The sequence below is a fragment of the Anarrhichthys ocellatus genome, unplaced genomic scaffold (assembly GCF_004355925.1).
Source record: "Anarrhichthys ocellatus isolate YVR2014 unplaced genomic scaffold, GSC_Weel_1.0 scaffold19, whole genome shotgun sequence".
NCBI lineage: Eukaryota > Metazoa > Chordata > Actinopteri > Perciformes > Anarhichadidae > Anarrhichthys > Anarrhichthys ocellatus.
The window spans coordinates 4,516,480-4,534,549 of NW_022280049.1; the positions used below are offsets into that span (position 1 = coordinate 4,516,480).

An 18,070-nucleotide genomic window follows, 5' to 3' on the forward strand; every position below is an offset into this window, starting at 1 on the left:
ACATCCTCTTTCACTTTCACTAATTTATGTTCCTTTCAGCTGCATGGGAAATAGCTACTTCCTTCCCAGCTTGTTTCGTGTGATTGGTTCTCCCTGCCAGCCAAAATCTCCCCATTGACCCTATTGGTGACACCAACATGATCATGTTGAGCCTTTATGCAACTCTTATGAGATTTCTCTGTTTCTGCAGTAGGAGTCCATCTGTGTGACACTATACTGTCCCTCCACAGTGACAGACTGCCCCCTTGTGGACAGTTAGTTCATAGCATGTGTTTGCATCGAGTTGTTTTCCCTTATGGATCGGTTTGTTCACATTTCTTTGATTGTGTTGTAGTGAAGATGTTTAAAAGTTATTACAAGTCTGCATTCACAGAGGGATGTGAAATTGAGTTGTTTTATACATCAGGAAAAGATAATATTTCAGATATGCGGCACATGAGGGATCATAACAAGCAGCATGATTCATAAATAGGTACATTTCTTACAATAAAGTCGAGTTAAATATAATCATCCAATCGGACATTCGCTGGGAATACCCATTCTATCAATGCTAATTTGAATTTCTAACCACAAGAGTAAACCCGAGGCTTCTTTCACTCCTGCAGCTGCAGCACTTCACCGTTCTCGCAGTAATTATAACCGTTTCATTGCCAAACGTGTCTCGCTATCGACATGCGAGACACGTCCCCCCCCCCCCCCCCATTTCTACCAATTTCTGTCATGCTGTGAATTGCAAAAGATCCCACCATTTCCATTTGGCTTGTAATTTCGCCTTAATGACCGAAAAATTGGTTCGCATGACGGTTCAAATTGCTCAGACACTCAACGGGCACATTAAATGAAGACGACGCAGGATTTTGTTTTGAAAAGCTTTATTTATAATAACATTTAAAAAGTCATCCAGGGGGGCAAGCGAATAAACAATAATACGATCAAGATCATTTACTGCCCTTGGCTTTGAGGTGGACTGAATACAAGTGAATCAAACAGAAATTGCTTCAGTTTCAGTGTGTTTTAAATGTGTTGGTGATCCGAGCACAGAGTGTAGGGAACAACAACGCGCGTCTCTCTGGTTCATACTGTCCACGGACCGGTCTGACCACACCGGCCAACATTTCCTGCGAGCTGCGGCACACGGCAAGAACACACCACCATGGTGCTTTTCTAGTGTAAGACTGGCTCTCACGGGCCAATCGCTGCCAAGAACGGGTCACTTATAATGCTCCGTGTTCTGCATTAGAGAATGTGGATTTGGTGCAAATTGTTTTTAACTGTGTTGGACATTTTCTGCTCAATGATACTGAGTGCATGAAAAGTCCTGACTGTGCTGAGAGAGGTTAGTTTTCAAAAGATAAGGCAAATTAGACATTAAATTGGCCATTAGTTGGATCAAAACCATGTGGGCTACAATCGTTTATTTTTCAAATGTATTTAGCATTTTATCAGGATGTAAAATCGCACATTGGCGCAGAGATTAAGTTCAGTTTGAAACAAAGTAAAACGAATATGAGACCGATAACTGTGAACCACATACATCACTATTGTATTCAATAAATGCGACAAGTACTGAAGGAGACGCACAGAAATATGCGTGATTTGATAAAAGAGAGAAACAATAAATGCACAAAATTAGTAATTGTGCAAAAATATTTTCTTCTCCGATGAGATGCCCAACAGGCTGCGGGGCTTGTAGTCGTGCGTTTATCACAAAGAGGCCGCTCATTCACAAAACTTCGATAAGAATCTCAATCCTTTTTTATTTGAGTGTGAGGTTTAATCGTGTCATGTAGCACCGAGAAACTGACCTTTTTCTTAAGGATGAGTATCTTTTTTTTTTTTTTTTTCAGGGAAATCAACGATACTAGCTTTGGAGACGTGTTGTGATAACTGGCACATTAAAGTCTTTGACGCCAATTTCAATCACGGACGGCTTCAAAAAACATCAGTAGATATTAACTGAGGTTGATTAACCAATCTTAAAAAGATGGTAAAAAAGGTTATTTGACCTCAAGTAGAGTGTAAGTTCCCAGGTCAGCGTTCAGTGGTTAGTCTGTGACGCAACCAATGCTGCCTCAGAATCCATCAGTCCATCCGTTGCTTCGCCCTTTAGTGGGACTATTGTTTTGTGCGTATCAAGTCTCAAGATTCCCCCTTTTTATTCTAAACGATATCTACAATATCACACGAGCAAGGCTGCTGTTCTGCATCACACAAACTGCTTCCATCAGTGCGTTTGCTGGACTATTTCTTTGAAGTGATATGTTGGCCGTGAAAAGATGGTAGTTCAACGTCCACCACACGAGAAGGCATGAGGGTTGAAGACCAACGTCGGAGTCCGTGATGTAGACAAACAAACGAAGTGACTATTTAGCTTACTGTTCCTTGAAAACACACAACATAGAAATATCGATGGCACGTTTATTAAAGTAAAAAATAAACCCAGTTAAGCCTGTATTTGTTAGTAAATTAACTATACGTAACATTGCAGCTTCAACATTCCATGGAATGTAGCACTATATCAACACAAATCAATGGCAAAAAAAAAGAAAAGTGCATCACATTATGTGGTGTAGAAAACTCTAAGACTTGCCGGTCTCTTGGCGAGTTGGCCCAGGCACTCAAAGGCACCATCACTGGTGGTTTACAGGGGGCCAGTCAGACGGGGAGACGCAGCAGGGGCCCGACGCAGGTGATGCGACCTACACAGACGCACAGCAGTCTGACCCTAGCTTAATTATATCACAACCATCTCCGCACAAAGACATGTCGAACACTGTCGAGAGAGCCTGATGCGACGGTAGCGAAACACAATAGCACGCTATATGGAGATAGGCGACGGAGAAAGAAACACGACTCATTATTTACAGCCGGTACACACACGCGTGCACACAGCGCTGCGTCCATCACCATACATCATCACACCGGCTCGTATTGTAAAACAAAGCTGACTGCGTCTCCTCATTGCCGTCGTTTCACTTCACACCAGATGATGACAAACGGGCATCCAGAGAGACCTCCAGCAGTCACAGCAGCAGCTTTCATCCATGTGGAACTATAAATTATTGCAATATTTAATACTAAATAGGGATCATTTACGTTTATTCAACAGTATAAAATAAGCCATCGTCAATGGCTGCCAAGGCCAATAGATGGTAGCAGATCAAATGTAAGTATTACAAGTAGTGCCCTTCAACAATATCCTAATAACTTTAATCCTGCGGTGTGCAAAGTCCAAACGAAGCTATGTTAATGCCGGTCTGATTTGAAGAGGCAACACATGACGGTGCAGTACACTGTACTAGCTTTGCTGATGCGGCTTGTTCATGATAAATAACAGTGACACCTAGTGCCTATTTTCAGCACCATTATCTGAAGCTGATTTAGCCGATCAACAAACAATAATTTAGCACTTTTGACCTAAATAATGAGCATCGTTGGTCAACCCTGTAGTTGTTACTGTTGCAGCAAGTCCAGCGTGTAATAAGAAAGACCTCTGAACCCTTGAATTCCTCGCTTGAAGAAAAAAAAAAAAAAAAAAAAAAAAAAACTTGTAAGAAAGATAACATGCAAACAGCAAAAACCCAACTTTGTACAACTGCAGTTTTTTTTTTTTGTTTTTTTGCTAAAATCTTTCTGCTATAGACCCTTTTACAGCAGACGTCATCAAAGGTATGCGTGCACACGTTGGCAACGGAAGAGGCGTTTTGCCCCGAGCCATCCAGATGAGTTAGCGAGCTTTAAATATTGACTTAAAACTGTTGCCAGCATCCAAACGTTTGGTTGTTGCATGTTTTGGTTGTCAGAATCGATATTCCAACAGCAGACTCAATAATAGCAATAGTTATTTACCATATTTCAAAGTTTAATTGGAAGGCTTTCACTGGGACACCTTCACGTTCCTTTTGTGTTTTTCAACGGCTGCCGTCACTGCGAGCAACCACAGACGCCGAGAGTCACCAGCTGACACGGTCACTCGTTAAACCGCAACACTGCCGACTTCTATGGCTGCAAGCTATTAAACATGTTGACTACCACTGGACTGTTTAAAAAAAAAAAAACGACTGCTTTTGTTGCCAAACCGCGTGCGCACGCTTACGTACGTCCTCAATCTTTACAAACTGTAAAAGGGTGTATTGATAGACCAGGTTGATTTGGCATTGGGCTGTGACGTTAAGATTCAGAGGAGGCCCAACCCCAAACTCTGCGGTGTGGATGCATTCATTGGTTTCCACTGACTCTCGGCTAAGATGTTGTCACAGTACCACTGAGCTGTGGGGGTCTAGCTCTGAGAGAAGTACTCCAGGACGAGGCGGAGGTGTCCCAAGCGGTCTTTGAGCGAGGACAGAGACAGGACAGTGGTTTGATAGGCGGGGTCCAGCTGGAGGACAGACAGCAGCCACCAGCACCAGGCCGGACCGTTGGAGGAGGCCTAGAGGGATGGTAAACAAAGGATTAGAATGGAAACCTGTTGATCAGGACAATGCATCACGTACCACACCAGCCCATTAGCCTTGTTTTAGTACGAATCACTTGACATTACTGTTACCCAACTGTGGTAGAAAATGTATTAGATGTGAAGAAATGGATGGTCACCGACACAGCAACAGGCTACGAGTAATTTTCAATGGAAGTCTGTGTGTCAGCCAATGATATGTTTTTGTTTCGCTCCGCTCCGTTCCATAGAGAAAACAGCCGTGGGCCAGTTCCCAGTACTTTTTTTTTTTTTAAAGCTACGCCAACAAGCGGTTGAGCAACACTTCAAGGAAGCCGGCCACGCTTTAGTTGCTTCTGTTGCCGGTAGTGAGTGCATGGCATCAACAGTCCTTCACATTTGGCATTCTTTATGTAAGCAGGCACTGGGTATCCAGAAGGTTAGATAAGATGTTGATAGTCCCGACTCCCATGGTAAAGAAGTCTGGGCCAAGGGTTACAAAACACACATTATTTTACAGCTGAGCGACTGTAATGTTGCTTTAAGCTTTTGGTACGTCTGTGTACACACACACATATATACATATACATGGTTCTCTGATCAGATCTGTGTCGTAATAAACGCATTCAAGAAAGGACAACTGGGGCTCATCAAGCTATTTATCTAAATGAAGAGTGACCTGAAGTTTTCCACATCATCTTTTCATGCATACTGTAATGTTTTGGATCTCTACATTGCGTCTTTCTCACCTTCCAATAAAGCCAATGTTTTCCATTGAACTGAAGCTACTTCCCTGTGAGCATCGTGTCTATTTTTACTGTTGTTGATGTTTCCACCGTGCAGTAATGGAGCTCTGAGTGCAGTTATTTTCTTTGTGCAGAATTACTTATTGAAAGCTGGATTTAGATATTTTTCCATTCCATGCTGAAATGAACGGAGCATGGATAAAACTGAATTTAAAGAAAAATAACAAGAAAATAATGACAGGCAGTGGTTTGTAGGAATGTTTAGTGTCCATGCTTATTAGCCACTAAATGCTGCTCTGGTCAGCAAGGAAACATTATGACTTCAGTGGTTCCTGGATACGGTGAGAGACATTTGTTGTTACAGTAAAAAGCCCAACCTGAATGTTTTCCTCCTTGTCTGGCATGGTGCCGTACTGTCTGTTGATCTGCTCGCGAATGCGGTTGCCGAGGCGCTGGTACCAGTCCTGAGCCTGCTGGTACACGCTGTCGTGGAGGTGCTCCAAAAGCTCCAACTCGCCACCATCAACCTGGACAAGAGAAGAGATAAGAAGAGGTTGTGATATTTTCCTTGTGCATCTTCTTTGAATGTTGCTGTAGTTTAGCGATCCTGACCTTGAGGTCCTCCAGGTACTCGATATCAGCGGTGTGGTAGCCATCTCGCTGACTTCTCTTGACCACTTTGAATCTGTTGCCTCCCGCTGCGTCCACGTAGGACCGGCCATCGGCCAGCTGCTCCAGACTGTTGATTTCCAACATGCACCCATAGTCTGCAAACCTGAGGCAAAACCAAGTCTTCAATCCGTAGTACCTTTTATTTATTAATGGGATTTTTGGTGTTTTCAGTCAAAACAAAAATGTAATATTCATCTTCGTTGAACAAAATCCGGATCATTTTGAGCCAAAAATGTATTCAAACATTTTATATTATGTGCGCTTTTTAGGGACAACTACCGTATGAAAGAATACGAGTACATACATTTTGTCTATTTTATAACCCCTGATTGATCAAAGATACGGATACCGTTGCTTGCGAATCACTAAGGTGATTAATCTCTCCAACACCACACAATGACTATGTTTACATGTGGGCTATGCCGTTATTATTCAGGTTTTAGGAGCATTCTTTGGACATGTGTACAGCGCATTCGGAATATGCTTCTCAGTCGGGGTTTTTACGGCACTTTACTACACATGGCCTCGTTCCTGTTGACGACTGGCTCTGTGTGTTGAACACAAACCAACTAGTCAGTCGTTTGCAAAGCTGGAGTAGAGATGCATGCCCTAAAGAAAAGCCCACATTTCTGAGGAAAGCAAAATGACTCGAGCGGCAACCTGCCATACCACTTTTCCATCGTGGCTTAATTGACTTGATAAAGGACTTGTTAGGCCATCGACCCGTCAAAACGCAGGCGAGAATGGCGTTGACGTGGGATTCACTGGTCCCAGTGATGAGGAGGCAGCTTGGGGTAATTTTACATTAATTGGAATGTGCACGGCTGCATGTAAACGGGAATATTAGCGGAATATTCATCTTCATTGTATTAGGAATATTGTCTTTTTCAAAGTAAGGGTAACAATTTGAATATTTGGTGCATGTAAATGTATTCAATAAAGCAGGGCTTCATGGACTTTAAAAAGTGTTCAGAAGTACTTTTCTTTTTTGTTTTTTTTACCTGCACTGTCCACACAAAATACCTCATCTTGGTATAAGCTCAGCAAAGTGTCCCGTCACTGCAATTAATGTTGAAGAGAAAGGGGGAACTAATCTCACAAGAACTACTGAAACGTGTTTTAAACGAGGCAGACTTAGACAAACTGCATAATCAATGAGTTTCAGCAACAAAATGCTTTCATACATTATTTTGCATATTTCAATATTAGTTTAGGTAATAATCGTGCCTGATATTTAATGCACCATTACGACATTATGTACAGGGGAACGAGGAACACATATCTGGTGGAGGATGAAAATATCCAGCAGCTCTCACACCAGATTGGTGACCATGCTGCTATTTACCACCCACTCAGGATCACTTCTGACTGATATAACTTTGCCCAATGGGCTGTCTGCTTGTGCTAGCCGTGCTGACGATCCCGTCAGGTTCCACCTAGCTTGCTGCAAAGCTTCACAGTTCGGTAAATGTCAAACACGGTCTCTCCATGCTCCGAAACCTGTGTGAATGTACGGGGCCTTTACCTCGCTTGGTTCAAAACTGCCTATATTTTGATGCGGCAAACATTCGGACATTATTATCAACCCAAATCCACAATTCTCAATTAAATAGGTTGCTATAGATAATTAAAACCAAAAAAAGAGTAAATTGCATACCCCTTGCCATGCTCATAGCAGCACATGCCAAACTGTTTGGTGCCAGTCTCCATGCAGCGGCGCATCATCAGCCGATATCGAGGCTCAAAGATGTGCAGCGGGCACGGCACTCCAGGGTAGGCCACCGTGCAAACAAATATAGGGATGTCTGTAGTTAGACTACAGAAGGAGGAGACAATAAATACAAATAAATAAGGGACAGAACTGTGAGGATAAGGCAAGGTGTAAGTTGCTAGAATGAAGTGTAGATCGCGTGAGGTGGGTGCGTACTTGGACAGTTCAGCCATCTCGGTGTCATGGACCTGTTTCCTCTCAGCCAGCGGGGAGGGAAAAAGGCGGGTCATGATGTCCTGAAGCAGAACTGTGGGGTTGTACTTCCTGTTTTTGAAGTACTGGGAAGAGAAAAGTGAAATCAATCAGCCATAATAGCAACATTATGATGCTTATGAGCAGACCTGGGAGGGTTACTTTAAAAATGTATTCCGATACAATTACTAATTATTACCTGTTAGAAATGTAGACGGTAAACCTAATCAAAGTACCACAATATTTTTGCAATAGTTTGCATACTGTGTATGCCAGTAGATAAATGTATAAACACAGTTGTTATGACAGTACTGTTTATCATAGGTGTGACCGTTTGTCACCAGAAAACAAAACATAGGAGTGAGGAAGCAGGAAGTTGTCTCGGCCTGTACCTTTATGGGAATTAAGCAGATGAGTTGTCATAAAAATCAAGTAGGATAGTAGAAACATATTCATGTTGTTAAAAATAGGCATATGAAAGTGTCTGTAGGTGGTTACCTCTTGTAGTGGCTGTTTGCAGAGTGGACAGCGGAGGTTGTGGTCCAGACTCCTCTCTATGCAGTTTTTACAGAAGGTGTGACCACAGGGAGTAGTGACTGGCTCAAAAAACAACCTTCAGACGACAGAAGGAGACATACGTTAACGTCGAGTAAGGACATTCGTGCTATTTGCACAGCGGCCGTACGTCTGGTGAGTGTTTGTGCGCGTCTAGTGTAAGCGCGCTAAACATTAACCAGCCAGAGAGGAGGATAGGGTCAACCTGATGTGACACCAGAGCAGACAAGGTACAGACAGCGATGCATTATTGATTAGAGCCAATGCACCGGGACACCCACCTAATGCAGAGAGGGCACTCAAAGTCCGACACGGTGAGAACTCCCAGAGTTTTCTCTCTGCTGTGACCGCTTTCACCTAAGAGACAGAAAAGAGACTTTTAAGCGCTGATGATGATTTTGCCCCGCTGAGGAAGAACTAGTAATTATTATGCAATTTTCAAACCATCTGGTGTTGTGGTAAAGCTGTTTGTAGCGACGATGATTCACGATGAGGACAATTTATAACAAATGTGTGTCTGCGTGCGTACCCCTGCCATGCCCGTCGTCCCTCCTCATCATCATCTCCTCGTCCTCTTCCGCAGCCGGGAGGAAGGAAACAGCTTGGCAGAGGCTGAGGCAGCACTCGGTACCCGTGTTGTGCTTCATCGTGGAACCAGAGAGACGCGCAGTTTTGTAAGTTAGGGTTTACTGTTGCATTTCAGCAGCTAACGGTTCTAACCAGACACTAGAGTGCACATGAGAGCTCACCTGGTGGGCCTCTCTCCCCTCGTTTCCCTCTCCGTCATCCCCGCGTGGACGTTTGAGGCCCTCGGGGTGAGTCGGCCCCTGAGAGCCGCTGAGGCTGGTAATGGGACAGGGCCCTTTCAAGTACTCGGACACCACTTGCAAGAGGCAGGACACCTCGTCCGGCACTGCCATGCCCTCCACCTCCAGAATCTGCCATTTGAATTCATGGCGAGATACAAATGAGTCACATAAAGGTATTATGATGAATGATCAAATCAAATGATAAAAAGCCATTGTTGGTCATTTTGGAATACAATTTAAGTTCAATGTGGATGTATATATTGGATTCACTTTGCATGTAAAATGCATTGAACCTAATTTCTAAAATTAAAGATGTATTAAATTGAAATGACTGTGGAAGTTAATATTTTTTAAGAAGTTAATTAGTATCAATACTAAGATTACAACCAACACTTCTAGTACTACTAATAAAAATGGAAAATTACAACAATAATTTAATAGTTAAATATACGTAGGAAGAATAAATTCACACGACCAAAACTTCAGAAAAATAAAAATTTAACTGAAAATAAATGTTTTTTAAGCAAAGCAACAAAAAAAAAAAACCTAAATCTTTGGCTTCTAAACATATGAACCATAATGTGACCTATAATGAGAAATCAGACAAGATTCCATCTATTCTAACCAACACAGACTCATCGTTTATGGAACCGAGTGAATCGATCTACTTACAAATGAGCACATGATGTGTCTGATAGCAGTGCTGTGAGCTAATCGGTTCATACTGCAGCTCACACTCTAAAAGGCCAAAGTCTCCCGAGTAAACTTGTTCCTTGTCGGTCTCATCAGTTTGCAGGGGGAAAAACAACAACAACAACAACAAAAACGTGGAATTGTATCAATCTATACAAACGCTACCCTCAAACAAACCTTCTGGATCTGGCTCTTTGCAGGGACAAAGTCAGCTTGAAGTTTTAGGCAACGATGGAACTGGACGAGGGCGTCCGTCTGCTGACCCATTTCCAGCAGCACAGTCCCTTTACGAAAGAAGCCCTGCACAAAGAGAGGACGTCAGCACAGCGCTGCCTGTATGGACGAATGAGGCGTCTAAAGCGCCTCGCTGCAGAGAACACAACACTTCTACGCAACGTCATCAATCTGAATTACCTGAATTGCGTCGTGGCATGATATAACGCTTATCATATTTGTTTTCCTACTTGTGAATAGTAAAATGTGACGTGACGTTTGTAAGTAATACAACACATCTCTAGGGGAAACCAAATGAAACAATATAAATGATTTTATCCAGTGGGTGTTTTTGCATTTACACGGAGCCACCCACTGGCTAAATGACATTATGAAATAAGTAGCTGTTTGCATAACTTTGCAAATGACATAACAGCAATACAAGCAGAGAAAATGTCTCTAAAGGCCTCAGCTTTGCACACCGAGACAAGGTGTGCAAAGCTGTTTACATGCATGTTACAAAACCAACCGACGGAGCGCAGTTCAGCGGAGGTCGCAGCACCACAGGGGCGGACCGAAGTGTTAAGGGCAAGCTTTACATACGGCACTCTTAATGCACGGCTTCAACCGATTGGTTCGTGTCTCTCACCTCGGTCCAGTTAGGACGAAGGCAGCAGAGGTAGTCGAGGTCTGTCAGAGCGTCGGAGAAACGCATCAGGCCCCAGTTAGCTTCGGCTCTATGCAGCTTCAAACTCTGATCATTGGGGACTAAGGACACACACAAAAATAGAAGGTAGGAGAGAGAGAGGGGAAGAAACAGAGAAAGGGAGGAGATATTACTTGCAGAGCTGTGGCTTTAATGCTTCAATCTATTTACACGCCTTTCTCCATATAATCATTCAACATGTAATGACAGGCACGCAGCAGCCTGCATACTGTGGTTCTGCTTGCTTTGAAACATGACGTGAAATCTAAACACTGCACAGCAGGGCGTTTACTGATCCGCATTCAATGCTCTTTCTTAGCCACGTCCATTATACACTTTGTAAAGTTCAATTTATATAAGCTTTCTACAACAGTGTAATTACACAAGCCTAAAACAATGTTACGTTAACGGTGAGTTTATGCATCATTCACAAATGGGTGTGTCCCCCCCCCCCTCCCAAAACAGATTGTCTTCGATGAAGCACCAGGTTAGATTTGTATACAGAAAAGTTCAAACTCGTAAAGTTAAGACTGGATTGTTACATAAGTGTTGCATGCGCACAATCACGTCCCGTTTCTGTTGATGTTTAACTGTTTATGTGTGACGTACAAAACAAACACTCAAATACACCTGCGACACCAACATGTGGCAGGTGGCAGAGAGTCACTGTTACATAAAGATGTTGCTCAGGTCAAGCCACGTTTTGTTGTAAGGCCTTAATAATTACAGCCGGTGCTCAACAATGCCCACATTATGAAATATTACAGGAAGAATTCGAGGCACAACCCCCAAAACCTTCAATGGCAAGTGGAAAAAACGGATTGTTACACAAGGACAAAAAAAAAAAGAGGGCTGGAGCAAGGGAAGCAGCAGTGTTTGATTGGGCTGGCAGAGACGGCAGACGTGTAGAGTAACTCAACTGAAAACACTCACCGCGATCCCCAGGACACCTATAGTGACCAGATAACCTCATCTATGGCACAAGTTGTCCCTCTTAACCTCCTCACTGCCGCACGGAGAAAATAAGGTCAGTTGCACATGCAGAGGGTGCAGTGCAGAGGATCAGTGACGGCACAGATATTAGAGAAGATCTGTTTGGTGTTTCTATGAAACCTGTGAAAATATTACACCACTTCCTCCTCACCATTTACGACCCTAATGTGACAGCAGAGGTGTCCAGAAAGCTGACTCTGGCAGCTGCTGTGGCTGCAACTTAGCCTGTGTGACTCACACAAAGGAAATGTTGGACCAGACTAATGCAGGCTAAGTATCTCCTGAAACACTACTGTGTGCACACAGAGAAACACTGGAGACAGTTCACTGACCCAGTTATACATTCAGGTCATCGATAGCCTCAGACAGGGGATATAGTGAATCCCATGTCATCCAGATCTGCGCTTTGAAAGACACTAACTTATTTTTCCTTGACAAATTCACCTCCTGCATCTCACTGCTGCGCACACTATGACTGTGTTCTAGGGAGCAGATCGGGACACACCATCCAGACACCATCACTGGGGCCACAGCCCAAACTGTTGAGCAGTGCGTAAAAGTGGGACACCATACTGTCTGCCTCCCTTTATGAAAGTGTGCCCTTAGGTAACTGTTCGTCCATAATTGACCTTCCCGCAAACAAACATCTGCGATGCGACCGCCGTCTGCAGTGTTGTCCCTGCACGTGTCCCCTTACCTAAGTGGAGCCCCTCGCTTGCGATGCGTAAAGCTTCGGTGAAGTCGTTGGCTTTGAGCTTCTCCTGTAAATGGCACGTCGTCTTCGTCTCGCCGGGGCAGCACTTCTCCACGACGCTGATGAGCAAGACGTTGTTCCTCATGCTTTTCACCTCTCGTTGTTTTAACCTCTCTTTGCACGACGGGCATTTGGACGGGAGGTAGCCCCCCACGCATCTCCGGCAAAACGTGTGACCGCACGACATGGTCACCGGCTCGCACATCAGGAAGAGACAGAGCGGACACTCCAGCAGATCCATGGTGGATGGGTTATGTCACCGGTGAAAAAAAAATGAAAAAAGAAAGTCCCACCCGGTAAAGTGTTGCTTTTTTTTCCCGTCAAAGCGATGCAGATGGAGAGGCTGGTCTGTGTAATAGTACTGCATGGACCATTAACACACTGAGAGCTAGCGATACAGTGAATTTGATCACATCCGTTTCTGTCTAACTAGGCTAAATTTGAGCTATTACCCTCACCTTACAAATTCCCTTTGCAGATAAGATGTATCCATTGACACTGTCCATTTCTAACCCTAACTTCGTCTTCGGTTTGGGACTCCTAACGTCTTCCCCGTTCACGCACGCTGAATAAAACAAAACTCTCCCAATTCAACGCCCCGCTCTGAACTCCATAAACGCAACACTGAACCACGCCAGAATATTTTCCCATTAGTACTCTTTTCTTTTAAGTAGTCGTTGTCTGGCTTTCAAACCCGCTGTTTCGATGTATGCACAGCCACAAAGGTGGGTTACTGTGTAACACCATCACATTACATAAATAAGGATCACGTGGCGCAGCAGCGCGCAGCCCTATTGGCTGAGAGGCTGGCGTTCCGCCCTGTTGTGAAAGCCAAGGATGCCGAGTTTCGTAACATAATTTCTGCGACAAAAGTTCTTGGTTTTTGATATTCTATAGAATAAAAACGTGATGGGTGCTGAGCAGGAGTTGATAGGCTCGTGCGTCTAGTGACTGGAGTGATAATAATTCAACTCAAGGGTGCAGAATATGGAAATTACGCTGTCGTGGTTAAAGGGAATCCCAGCAGAGGATAATAACAGTCGAGGGGGACTCTTTTTTTCACTTACATGTGTGTGAAATGAAGCCACGTGCAAACATGGCAACATTGTGTAATGTCAGAAAAGAGCGTAAACGCCTTCGTAGAGGTGCAAACTGCATATGCAGGCTAAGTTTCTGTACACAAGTGAGTATGGAAGTCACCCAGGGTCAAATGAGGCTTTCAGCCTTCTTACATTCACATTATTAAAGCCTGCGGCCTCTGAGGGCCGCAAAGACACCTGTTAGAGCTTATTATAGCACATGCATATAGAAAGCCCAAATTTACCTTACGCAGCTTTCCCAAGCACATATTACTTAACAGACAAAGAAAGGTTCCACGTTTGTTGTTTTCAATGAAACATTATTTCTGTTGACTCTCTGCTACACTAGGACTAGACTTGGCAAACACGCCAGTAAAACCGCCTGGTCACAGAAGTCATACAAATAGGTATATTTCAACATTAAAATGTACTGTGTTGCATTAAGGAAATTTGGATCCTTCTGAGGAGATGCACGCATGGTAGAGTTGGCAAAATTAAACCGCTGCTGCTGCCAGAAGAAAGTGTTACACAAACACGGCAACAAAAGACGTTTTATATTGTTCTGTGATTCCATTAGAAGTAAAGTGAGGGAGGAGTGAGCCCATACATACTGACCTTCCCATGACCACTCTCTAGTGTGCAACGTGGCGACAGCTCTTAGATGATGTCTGAAATGATGGAACGTCAACACATAATGGGTTTAAATACATTAGGTCTCTGTGGTATGAAGCAGTTTCCCTAAAAACATTGATGGGTTTAATGAACACTGGAGCGACTGCATTGCACTTCTACTGGAATTGGAAATGTCTTTATTGGTTTTATTACAAAAACGGAAAGTTGGCAACCCCAGTTAATCTGTCTAATGTTTACCTTCACAGGGACTGTTAATAATATCTACATAATGGTTGTTAAATAAAACGGCATCCAACTCCAGATAGGATTTCAGGCCCAGTGAAAACACAGCAAACGTTTTTCATACTTACTATGTACATACAGCATACAAACAGTTTAGGTGTAGAAAAAGAAACAACTACTCAACTTAAGCAATTTCATCAATAATACTGCACATGGCAGCATCCTTGTCCAACATTTTTTCCCTCTTTAACGTAGGGACGCTCTTGTCCTGGTGACCTGCTGCCATACAGCTGGCACCTGCCTCCTCTACATCCATTGGTTCTGTTTTGAGCCGGGGGGCCTGTCCAGAAGAACCAACAGTAGATCCTGCAGACACGATCCTTGGCCCATCGCCAACGCCATCCGAACCCTCCATCTGTGGCAAGTCATCGGGTAACGAGGCAAGGCACCCCTGGATCATCTCCACCACCCTCTCCAGATGTTTCTGGAACCTCTCAGCTGTCTCTAGCCTCTGTCTCTTCTGCACCTCCATCATCACCCTCAATGTCTCCCTGGCTTGATGTGGCCTGTACTCATTTATCAGGTGGTGCATGTGTACAAACAGAAGCTTCAAGTCCTCCAGCTTCTCCTCACGCTTGATACTGCCGGGGCTTTTGATAAGGATGTCCAGCAGGTCCAGAAAGTTCACAAGAATGGACATGTTGAGCTTCTTAAGCTCCCGTTTGTGGTCAAACTGCATAGGATGGAGCCTCTCAATGCCCTGGCTCTCCAGCGGCCGGATGATGAGTTCATCGCACTGGAACTGGTTGCCAAACATCATGTAGCTGTCTCTGATGGGTGGAGGGGGCTTAGGAGCCAGACCCTTGCGGATGTTTTCATCGGTGTACTCTTTGATGTACTGCATAGGTGGAGGAGGCAGGGCACTAACCTGCTGTGGTTCACCCATGATGCTGACCTGAAACAGTAACAAAAATGTGAAAATCAGTTTTCTTTACCAAGCGATGCAAAACAAGTTCTTTGCTTTTTTTAATAAGAAATCAGTTGCATTTTGTATGCCAGTTGTGAATTTAAATAAACCACTTTAGGTTTCATCTATACAATTTTAGCTGTACTGTAAGTACTTAAAAAGCGTCATGTCTAAAAGCTAAAAAAAAGTGTTATACAAAAGCACACAAGTTGAGCAACACTCCAGGCAAATATGTCGAGAGTACAAGTACTCATTGCAAAGAAAGGCATCAGTATTGAAAAGTACTTCAAAGCAGTAATGTGTTAAGTAAGCTTCACAAAACCATTCAAATGTGTTTAAATACAACATGTCTACAACGTTAGCCAATTTAAATTTAGTCAGTTTCTACCTTTGAGGGGAAAAAAACTTTAAAAGTTGTGCTTTTGCCGACAACCGAGGCTACATACGTCCGCTTCCATTCGCAGAAGCGGTAAGATCTTCCCCATAATAAGTATGCATGAACAAAGTTAGCATGCTAGTTGTCAGACATGGTGAGGGCTAACGTAATGAGCGAGCGATGCTAGTTACGTTAGCGCCCAGTTAATGGTCCTAACAATTGGTGAGCACGTACTATCGATAACTAAAACAGTATTCACGTTGTCGAATGTGTATCTCAACATACAACTAGATGCACTTAGGTGTTAGCAGAACCACTGTGGTTCAGAGGAAGAATGTAGCTAACTAGCTATGTGGCTAGTATTGGGCTAGCAGTACCTCTGCCAGCCTCTGCTACCTAGCTTCGTTACGTCGGTAACATTGCCACAAACTAAGCGAATGACAAAAAGACAGCGACGATTCTACTACGCACCTCTTAAAACGACTCCTTAGTTGCTGAATGTAGACCTTAGATATGAAATGTCACAGAAATATCTACGCTCATGACTAGCTTAGCTCCTTCCATTCACTGACGTCACCGTTCGTCTCTGCTCCAATCCCATTGGCTGAAGTATACTCGTGACGACATGTGGTCGTGCGGATTGGGCTGTACCTGAACAACACACTAAAAACTGAGTAGTCTTAATATTTAGAAGCATGACAAACGCAGAGCCGGCTGGACAAATGTTTTTTTGTTTATAATGCCATGGTTGTCTTGTAGTGATAAAAGCGTCATTCTTATGGTGATGGTGGGATGCAACGTAAAAAGGTACGCTTCTTTTTACGGCATCATTTGTTGCTTGCTCATTATAAAACATGTCCCTTATGATAATAAAGCATTTATACAGTGACGTTAATTTAATTAGTTGTAATTTTTATGACATTAGGCTCTATAAAATGTTTTAGCCAAAACGGCCTTCGTGTGAACAAAAACCTGGAAAAATAATACGACCATTAATAATAATGACAATACTGCCACTACTACTAATTATAATAGTGATAATACTCATAATTATTATTATAGATTATTTCAACACGTTTCAAGCAAAATGCACAAAATGTTTTCCAGAGTTAAAAATCTAAAATACAATTGCAGAACACAACCATCATCAGTTACTTGAGGCATACAATTACACAACATTGTATCAGGTTTTAGAAAGTACAGAAATGAGCAATGTAAATTTATATTGTACAATAACAAACTGAAAATGTATTAGTTGTTAATAAAGTCAGTTGTAAAGTCAGTCATATGTGATACAGCCTCCAGTCCAATGCAGGATCATTTTGCAGACAGCTGTGGACATTATTGTATATAAAGTCCTTCAATCTGATTTTGTTTAATCATGAAAACAAACAAACTTTATACATTTTTATTTTTTTTAATGAGATTGTAGATATTGAAATGCTCAAATTGGACAACATTCATTTACATTTTTCAATCTTTATAAAGGGCCTGGAAGTTTATTTTGAAATGTCAAAAATTCGATTTTCTTTTTACTAATCTCATAGTAGAGTGCATATGTGATATAACACTTTTACACCGTTCAAAATAATAGAAATATTAAATAGAAATAATTTTACCCCTATACTAAATGTTAAAAAGTTTTGTTTTTTTAATCCTCAACAATGATTTTCTTCCATTGTTTTCCTTTTCTACCCTCTTTGTCTTTTTACAAAAGAAGGCCTTTCCTTCAGTGAATATTGTGCCAGACCAGATGGTGGTACAATCTCATCCAAAATTTGAATGCAAGCTAAATTGTAGGAACAACTTTCCTGATGGTGGTGCTATTCTATGTCTTGTGAGAATGAAGAGTTTCAGTTTAGAACCCTCAATTAGAATCGGTCTCTATTTGTCTGATTATTGTAAGGTAGAAAGACAGAGAGACATTAAAAAAAGACACAAAAACAGAAAACATATCTCACGACTGCTGTATGAAATCAGAGACAGATATGAGTTTTAGTTTATGCTCTCAATATTTTGTGAAATTACCACCCCTATCCAGTCTTTACATTTTTACCAAAACTTTATGCCATTGTCAGAGTACAATACAAGCTGCATACCTTTGGTGGAAAATGTTCAGAAGTGCAGAGATTAAAGAATCGCCTTCCTATTGCTGCACACACTGGCTTATTGCAACATAGCTAGTGAAAGTACATGTAAGTGCTTGTGCTTGTGTGTGTGTGTGTGTGTGTGTGTGTGTGTGTGTGTGTGTGTGTGT

The 18,070-nt window shown here is 42.6% G+C and overlaps 3 protein-coding genes across 4 annotated transcripts in view; 1 reads left to right on the forward strand and 2 right to left on the reverse strand.

Moving 5' to 3' along the window:
- Positions 1 to 855: 855 nt before the first annotated feature.
- Positions 856 to 14,310, reverse strand: lonrf4 (LON peptidase N-terminal domain and ring finger 4). 2 transcript variants are annotated; one of them, XM_031857693.1, is made up of 12 exons: positions 14,231 to 14,310; positions 10,733 to 10,851; positions 10,048 to 10,170; positions 9,118 to 9,306; positions 8,898 to 9,009; positions 8,650 to 8,725; positions 8,312 to 8,426; positions 7,778 to 7,899; positions 7,508 to 7,666; positions 5,791 to 5,953; positions 5,556 to 5,705; positions 856 to 4,429 (listed from the first exon to the last, which is right to left on the reverse strand). In XM_031857693.1, the coding sequence occupies exons 2-12, from the start codon at positions 10,796 to 10,798 to the stop codon at positions 4,280 to 4,282; spliced, it is 1,425 nt and encodes a 474-aa protein (XP_031713553.1). In that variant the 5' UTR covers positions 10,799 to 10,851; positions 14,231 to 14,310; the 3' UTR covers positions 856 to 4,279. The 2 variants fall into 2 exon arrangements, with proteins under 2 accessions (XP_031713553.1, XP_031713552.1); XM_031857692.1 differs by lacking the exon at positions 14,231 to 14,310 and adding an exon at positions 12,480 to 14,219.
- Positions 14,311 to 14,407: 97 nt separating this feature from the next.
- On the reverse strand, positions 14,408 to 16,705 carry med7 (mediator complex subunit 7). Its single transcript, XM_031857694.1, has 2 exons — positions 16,285 to 16,705; positions 14,408 to 15,425 (listed from the first exon to the last, which is right to left on the reverse strand). The coding sequence occupies exon 2, from the start codon at positions 15,414 to 15,416 to the stop codon at positions 14,655 to 14,657; it is 762 nt and encodes a 253-aa protein (XP_031713554.1). The 5' UTR covers positions 15,417 to 15,425; positions 16,285 to 16,705; the 3' UTR covers positions 14,408 to 14,654.
- The window catches only part of itk (IL2 inducible T cell kinase), a 10,891-nt gene continuing 7,534 nt past the window's right edge, over positions 14,714 to 18,070 (forward strand). Inside the window, exon 1 of the mRNA XM_031857688.1 lies at positions 14,714 to 16,620. Within this exon, the coding sequence (XP_031713548.1) occupies positions 16,553 to 16,620 (68 nt within the window). The 5' untranslated portion in view covers positions 14,714 to 16,552. The remainder of the gene's footprint in view (positions 16,621 to 18,070) is intronic.